General features: G+C 37.5%; 1 protein-coding gene across 1 annotated transcript in view; it reads right to left on the bottom strand.

The window, feature by feature from the left end:
* LOC107879481 (serine/threonine-protein kinase TOR) overlaps positions 1-7,169 on the bottom strand; it is a gene marked incomplete at its 5' end in the record, with an annotated part of 33,503 nt that extends 26,334 nt beyond the window's left edge. Inside the window, 16 exon segments of the mRNA XM_047394993.1 lie at positions 56-208; positions 1,308-1,493; positions 1,596-1,719; positions 2,361-2,413; positions 2,519-2,643; positions 2,727-2,889; positions 3,008-3,106; positions 3,201-3,299; positions 3,755-3,790; positions 3,948-4,040; positions 4,108-4,290; positions 4,370-4,472; positions 4,762-4,892; positions 6,691-6,786; positions 6,859-6,958; positions 7,048-7,169. Coding sequence (XP_047250949.1) covers positions 56-208; positions 1,308-1,493; positions 1,596-1,719; positions 2,361-2,413; positions 2,519-2,643; positions 2,727-2,889; positions 3,008-3,106; positions 3,201-3,299; positions 3,755-3,790; positions 3,948-4,040; positions 4,108-4,290; positions 4,370-4,472; positions 4,762-4,892; positions 6,691-6,786; positions 6,859-6,958; positions 7,048-7,169 — 1,866 coding nt within the window.
* Between the last annotated feature and the right edge of the window lie 731 nt (positions 7,170-7,900).

The raw sequence follows: 7,900 nt of genomic DNA, 5'->3' as shown, positions 1-7,900 counted from the left end.
TTTTTTTTGAGATAAAGGTAAGTGATGAGGAAGAGGATGTTGAAGAGGATAATACCTGCAGCTGAGCAAGTTTTGCACATGTTCTTAATGCTGGACTAGGTGATTCTTTCAGAAGTTCAATGCTGAAATGCCTCATCCACTCTGCCCAATCCTCTTTAGTACTCCGTTGAGAAGCCTCACCGGCAGTACGCAATCTGCCATCATTGACCTACATAAATGCAGTTTAGAGTCAATATACTCAGCTAGACATCATTAAAAATTGAAGGAAAGTGGCAGGGAGTTTAATTAAATAAAATAAGGGAGAAAGTACAAACAGAAAAATTATAATTACTACTACAACTCATAGTAGGCCTACCTTCATATCTAAAATCATATTTCCTTGGGTTAAAAAAGGTAGGTGCAATGAGCAGCCAGGGATTTGAACCCAAGGAATCCCTTTTGCTTTTCTTTTCTTTCTCTTTTTGATGAAAATAAGTGAAATAGGCATCAAGAAAATGTTAATCAAACATCTAGCTTTTAAGGAACTACTAGAAGAAGAGATACCATCAAACGTATGTGATTTTAAGTCCAAATACACAAAATAATACAAGCAGGCACCATAATCCGGATGTTCTCGACGGCTTTATCAACTTTCCCAGAACCCCAAGATTCATAGACATCTCTGACATTATATGGCATAGACCATTTCAGACACCAGATAAGACTTGTTTCTCTTTTCTTTTCTTTTTCTTTTTGGGATCACCGAAAAATCCCGAAAGTCCGAAACCCCTTTTTTTCCTTCTATTAAACAAAAATAGCTAATATCCCCTGTTGGTAAGTAGAAGACGAGGGGAAGTAACTTAGTTCAATAAGTTTCATAACCCTCCATGTCAGCATTTTCAGCCCCTTAAAAATTGGACAGACAAGAGGGAATATATATATCCATCCCTAACAGCGTATCAGAAAAACAAAAGGTAACTAATGAATGATCTACCTAGTGGACATGATCAAAATTCCTTTTTGCCTCACCTCCTTTCATGGAATCAAACAATGGTGTAAATAGTTTACATGTCCAGACCAACTGCATGTTGTCAGGAGTCTACTTACGGCAAAGCTATAAAAAACTAGCAAATACGTAGGAGAATTTCTCTCTTTTAGAGGGAGGAAGGCATCTCATTTCTTTTGTGGTAGAGGGTGAAGGTGCTGCGCTGCTGTTATAGTTATGAGAGTGCTCAGACTCTGAAGGTAGTCACAAGGATTTCACCCTTACCAGCGAGTATAAGAAACTTAAGTTCCAGTCTGTCACAAACAAAGAAGACTAAAACTACCTGATGGTTTCTGAGCTGCTTATGCATGTCCGTCCCAACCTCGTAGTGGTCACTCTCTCCATCACTTAAAGGATCACTGATGACCTCAACCGGGAGACGCCGATTTAATCTCTGAGCTGCGGTGCTCCCAAAAATCAGTGGCTCACGTTTCTCCAGTCGTCCCTGGATTTCTTCAAATTCCTTGTGCTGTATATGAAATATTATTGTATCAAGAACAAATTCCTCAGCAGTATAAACCTTTATAATGTTATAGTAGTTAGAGAGAACCCCCAAAAAATCAACTCAGACCTGCAGCCTATGTTTAACCATAAGCTTGTGAATAGAAGGAATAAAAATGGTGAAGTCCTCTCCAAGAGAATGAGCGAGACAACAAAGTGCATCAATAGCATCCTTTCTGAGCTCTTCTTTGTTCCTGTGAATGGAAGGTAGCACCCACAATTTATCAACATAAACTTTAAGAAAGTATCGTAGCAAAGAGCTTTTATCAGGTACAGAATCAGAATCACAATTCAGTCTGCTTCAGAATTAAAACAGAAATTGAAGGATGAGTCCAATATTAAAAGATAAAATCACTGAGTTTGGTAACAGCAGTAGCAGACTCGTATATAGCAATTGTTCATGACATAAGGAAAGTAATTGCATTCAAAATGAAAGAAGAACTACAGTTTTGATAGAACATGAGAAAAACCTATGCAATATCGGACTAAAACTGAAACACTAATAAAACAACTTAAATTTTAATGTTTGCTTCACAATTTTACAGCCATGTGCGCCAAATATTATTGGATGACCTTCAGTAGAAGGAAGCAGAAGCTGCAATTAGTATACACTCCAAGGTAATAAATTAGAATTCAAGGTCCTCTTCTATATAAGTGTCTGCGAGTGTAGATGCATATGGATCAGAATTTGATATATGAGAACGTACTCGCTAGAGTCAACATCAAAACCATGCAAAACACTAAATCTTCGCCATTTCATTTGATAGCTATTAATTCGGAGAAAATAAGTCTCATATATTCTCAGTGATATTAATGTGAGGGAGAAAAATCAGACCCGTCCAAGACAAGCTTCAAATGATGCACAAGAGAAGATATGTGTCCAGTAACCTGCAAAATGAAAAGGAAGAGAAAAGAAGAAGAGTTTAGGAAAACAAGCAATTAAACGGAAACAATGAAACTTGGAAGCGCTCCCTTAACCCCTTTCACACCAACCTGCACACGAGGTATCAATCTTGTAAGAGTTTTGATTGCACCACGTCTTACTTCTACTGAAGCGTCCACTTTAAACAACCGAATAAGTGCGGGAAAAAGCAGATGCATATGCTCATCTAGTGTCCCTGCACATTAAGGGGAGACCACTACCCTCAACATCAAGGAAATACTAACCAAGACATGGACCACAAACAAAAGGAAGACTTACCACCAAAAACTTCAAGGGTGTGGAGAATAGGAATAACATATGTGTAGTCATTAAACCTCTCCGCATCAGTAAGAACTTGAATGCAACAAGGAAGTATATCCGGAAGATACTTTCTGAATTCATCGTTGAGTGCCAAGCAAAGTTGCTCTACAAGATGCAGAATCTAAAAATAACAAAAGAAAACGAACTGTAAGACCATTAACCATAGCATCTGACTATAATGCCCTGCACCGAAAGTATGTGCAGTATTTTAGTACCAACTGAAAATCTACTGTTCTTACAGGAGAAATGTGAACGGGTCTGTTAGCAACAGGCAAGCTAAATGATGACCATAATTCTGATATCAGAGAGAGCAACTCTGGCAGATATTTACGGATGTGCTACAAACAAAAAATCATTTAAAAGAAGACCTTAAGAAAATTATAAATCCAAACGAATAACAAGACAGACAATATTAGAAAAACGAAAAATTACCTGTCGTGCAATAGATACCAAGGTTCCAAGTTTCCATGTTATAAATTCTTTTAGACCATCCTCACACGTGCGTACAATGTGAAAGAGATCAGGCAAAACCTGCAGAAAATAAAAGATAGTCATAAATGAGCATCTCTGACAAAATCATCCATAATAAATGTGGGGAAAAGGTATATACTAATTACAAGCAATAAAATTCACTATGTTCTACTTAAGGTTTCAACTTCCCCATGTTAGTTGGTTGACCACTACTTTTACATGTCAAAAAGTAAAGATCTGAGGTATCTTTATTCAGCTCAGGTTATTTTTCTCTTTCACCTTTGCGCTGTTAAAAGGGTGCCAAGGGAAGGTCTGCCCGGGGTGGACTGCCAGGTGAACCATTCGTGACACCCTAAAGAACCACATTTAATGAAACGCCAGGAGAAGGATGAACTCACATTTCAAACATAAACTTCCAGCTAAATTGAAAAGTAAGCTATAACAACGGAATGTGAGCAACAGTCCATGTATGTATCAATATCCTCATAGCAATTTTTGTGAGATAGTGGACTAACCTTGGGCAAATAAGGGACACAGCCGAGGCCCATTGACTATACATGCAAAAGTCAGAAGACAAAAACAAATAAGTGTCCCAGGACTAATAGTGTCAAAAGAAGAAAGAGGGAAAGCAGGATAGTAACATAGGAATCCTTCTTAGAAATAGTTGTAGGACAATGAGAAATGAGGTGGCCCACTGAGTCACCAGACCTTGAAAATAAACATAAGAGATCCAACCACTTTCTGGTGGTAACTTGACAGAGAAGGATCCCTGAGAATCCGCATGAGAGAGTTGATGGCAACCTGAAGCGTGCATGTCAGTTAGGAAATCTAGAAAAAGGAAACAGTAAGTTTCAGGTTTAAGTCTCACAGTGGAATAATAATCTTCAGATGTTGCAAAGGATGGCCAGAGATCCATAGGTAATTCATCCATTGATCTTATATGTTGACCAGGATCACCAGTCACCCGTGTAACTTCAACATGGGATCCAGGTAAGCTTTGCTGATTGCGCTTGTGCACATGGGGATCTAAAGCACCCATGATGCCCAGAACCTGCAAAATTCATCCAATGAATTTACGTACAGACTAATACACAGACAAACAACATACTGAACCAACAGGATGCAGTTACCTTCAAAACCTCTCTTCTAGTTGACCAAGCCAGTTCTCCATTCAGCAGTTTCAAGAGCAACCCGAGCAATTGAGGATACTCATTGTATGGAGTTATGACATATCTATTAACATTACAAACAAAAAAATTGTCAAACAAGATTATGAATATCTTAAAAGCTAAATTAATGCACCGGAACCACGAATAGTTTGGTGAAAAGTACCGGCAAAAATAATGAAATTTGAAAAATATAGATAGCACACCACAGTCCAAAGGATAGAAGAAGTAAGTATGTCGCAGAAACAATATTAGACATAAGCGCCAATCACAAATGATCTAGGAACCAAAAGAAATAGTAAGTAAAAGACTGAGTCAAAGGAATGATGAAATCAAAGGTTGAAGAAACCACTTACCCTGTACTCTGTACAACTTGACCAAGTGTTGAAACAGCCACTTCGCGTTTGGTAACAGCAGCCCCATCCAGTAGAGCTTCAACAATTAATGGCATAAGTTCTGAAATATACTGCCGCATGGCAAAGCCACCCTGAAGAGAGTATAAGAGAGACAAAAAATGAGAATCAGGGGTCTCAACTATGCACAATAATCTACATGCAAAAAGACAACATTTCATCATCTTGGATCTTATAATGCAATCAAAATATTTGATTTAGAGAGCTGCAAGGATCTAGAGTGACACATGAGCTTCCATCGATAATATTTAAGCTGATTCTTGACTGTAAAAAGAACAGAGGGTCCACTAAAGACACCAAAATGCAGCTGAAAGATCACAGGGAAAGACCAAACTACAAAAATCAAGAAACATTATATTTGTATCAATTTGTTTCACAGTTTGACCAGAAGGCCCCGGGTTCAAGCCTTGGAAACAACCTCTTGCGGAAATGCAGGGTAAGGCTGTGTACAATAGACCCTTGTGGTTCAGCCCTTCCTCAGACCCGCGCATAGCGGGGTTGCCCTTGTTTGGCATAGTTTGGATGGATGCAGACACACAGTTCAAAAAAGAAAGGGATAAAGTTTTGACACATAGAATATTTGTACATAAAATGCCAAAAGATGTTTGCTGACTAACTAATTTCCTTTTTCTATTTAGTACAGATAGTCCCATCACAACATATTGTTTTTTAATGTAGTGGGACATACAACAACTCAGGTCAAAGGCAACACGGAGTTTTAGAAATTTGCTTGTTTCTAGATAAATAGAAGTACCAATCTTTTTTTTTTTTTGATAACCTAGAGAAATACCAATCTTTTCGAGGAGGTTAAAAGAAAACAGTGCTAAACAAATAAGGATTGAAGGAATATATCATTTACAGGTATTCATTCCACCCGAGTGACCGATAGACACTGGTGCAGATTGACTTAAACCCTTGATTTTCCAAATAAAATGGAGAAAAAAATTGGAGTAAAAGTAGCTCCAATACGACAAGGATGTCACAGCACAGAAATTGGAAATAGCTTATCCACAATACAGGCTTAATGCAGCATTAGTAAGTTCTCCTAGAACTTTTTAGTAAATGAGAGGCTGAGAAAATAACAGCAGAAATGAAGGTGAAATTAACAACAGAGGATCACAATGTGTCTTGAGATAAAGTTAATCTCGCAACGAAGTTAAAAGTGCACACATATAACTGGAAAAGAATTGTGAAGCGTTTTTCCCATTGAAAAATGTAAGGCCATCTTTTTTACGAAAGAACTGTAAAAGCACCTTAAAATAGGAAGCTTTCTCTTAATAATCGAGTCAAATACCAATACCAAATGAAACTATTATAATTACCAAAATGATAATCTCTGCATACCAACTAGAACAATAAGCTAGCTCAAACAAAAACAATAAAATTGACAGACTCGACAAGGAAAGGTCAAATAACAACAAAGTTAAATGCAATTAAATGTAAATCTTAGCTCACAGTGATTGTGATTATTTAGGAAAAGATTAGGATAAATAAGCCAATATTGAGAATAGGACATATCTTGGTGAGATAGAAAAGAAATATTTGAATTATATCACTACCATGTGATGCTAGAAATGCAGGGAGAAAAATAACCTAAAATTCTGGCCCAATAGGAAACACGCCTATTGATGTCGAAGTCAATTTATTTACAAAACCAATTCTGATATAGCCCATAGTCAGTTCGCATCCGGAGAACCAACCCTCTTTTTCTATGACCACTTCGTTTACAGTATCATTTAAAAGAGCATTTTACAGTTCTTAATTTGTAAGGAGCCAGGGAAAGAAACAGTACACAAACGAAACATACTAAGCATCTCTAGACAGTGCAGCATGAGAGATTAGGGGGATCATCAGTGTGAAGAGGCTACATACCACTCTTGCAAGATCTCCAACAGTCACTAGAACTCCACTAATAATGCCACTATTTGCATTGACCCCTGTGCCCTCACAGAGTTTCGCAACAAGAGCCTGAAATAAATGGTATTACAAAAGTAGAAGAGATGAAAAATGGCACAGTACATATAAGTATAAATGCTGAACCTTGTGTATAGGAGCAACATATGGAAGAACTAAGCGTTCACAGTTGCGAATCAAGCAACCCAACAACTTCGCACTCTCTTCTTTACACTTATTGTCTGCACTGCTAACAGGGTAAGAGATGTAAACATAACAAGCTTCAAGGAGATCAAAAAAGTAGACTCTTTCCACTATGAAAGAACATACAAATACCTTTGTTCTAAGTAAGTTAACAGCTGAATAAGATGGCGACGAAGTGCTGGAAGAACATATGCTGGATTCTTTTCAGATAGTCTGCCAGCTAGTGAAATTGCATACTCGCGAACTTCAAAATCCTGGAAATATAAATTAATGGGCATAAGCATGATAAGAGCACACCGATGAAGAAGGAAACAAGGTAGTACATGTCCTAACTCTTAATAAATCACTTAAAATACGCATTTTGCTGCATCAACACTAAAAAATAGGAATCAGATATTCAAAAAATAAACAGGCTGGATTTCTTAGCCAAAAACTACTCCTTGAGATTGCGTTTTGTCCAACTTACACGCACCTCGACCATTCCACCAGGGTTCCTTCTACCTCCCACTAGCACAAGTTCCGGATAACTCTGACCACCAACCCTAGTCAAGCCTTGGGGCAGATGGGAAAAAATCACCTAACATTACTTTGGGTGTAAAATTACTCCTTGGAATTTCTCATACATAATAATGCCTATTTACACCCCAAAAGAATTTCGTTAATCAACGTGAACCCTTCTCATTAAATGGAAACCTTTCATCTCCATGAGTTAAAATTGTGTTACCTTACTCTCCTATTTTCTTTTTTCGAGAATGAAGGGTTTAAGGTTTAGGGTTGCTTACCCTCATCTTCACTCTCCTTTTTCCTTTTTCTTTTTTTATGAAGTAAAATCTCCCGTATACAGGAAGTATACCAACAGAAAAGTAAGAACCTACACAATAATATAGTTCTCTAAAAATCGTTTACTTTATACTCCCCTCCGACCTTCCCTAAGATGTTTTGTCACACAAGATTTTCCTAAATGTAATAATACCAAATTTTTACC

The sequence above is a fragment of the Capsicum annuum genome, chromosome 8 (assembly GCF_002878395.1).
Source record: "Capsicum annuum cultivar UCD-10X-F1 chromosome 8, UCD10Xv1.1, whole genome shotgun sequence".
NCBI classification, from domain to species: domain Eukaryota; kingdom Viridiplantae; phylum Streptophyta; class Magnoliopsida; order Solanales; family Solanaceae; genus Capsicum; species Capsicum annuum.
This window is presented reverse-complemented; position numbering and strand designations above follow the sequence as displayed.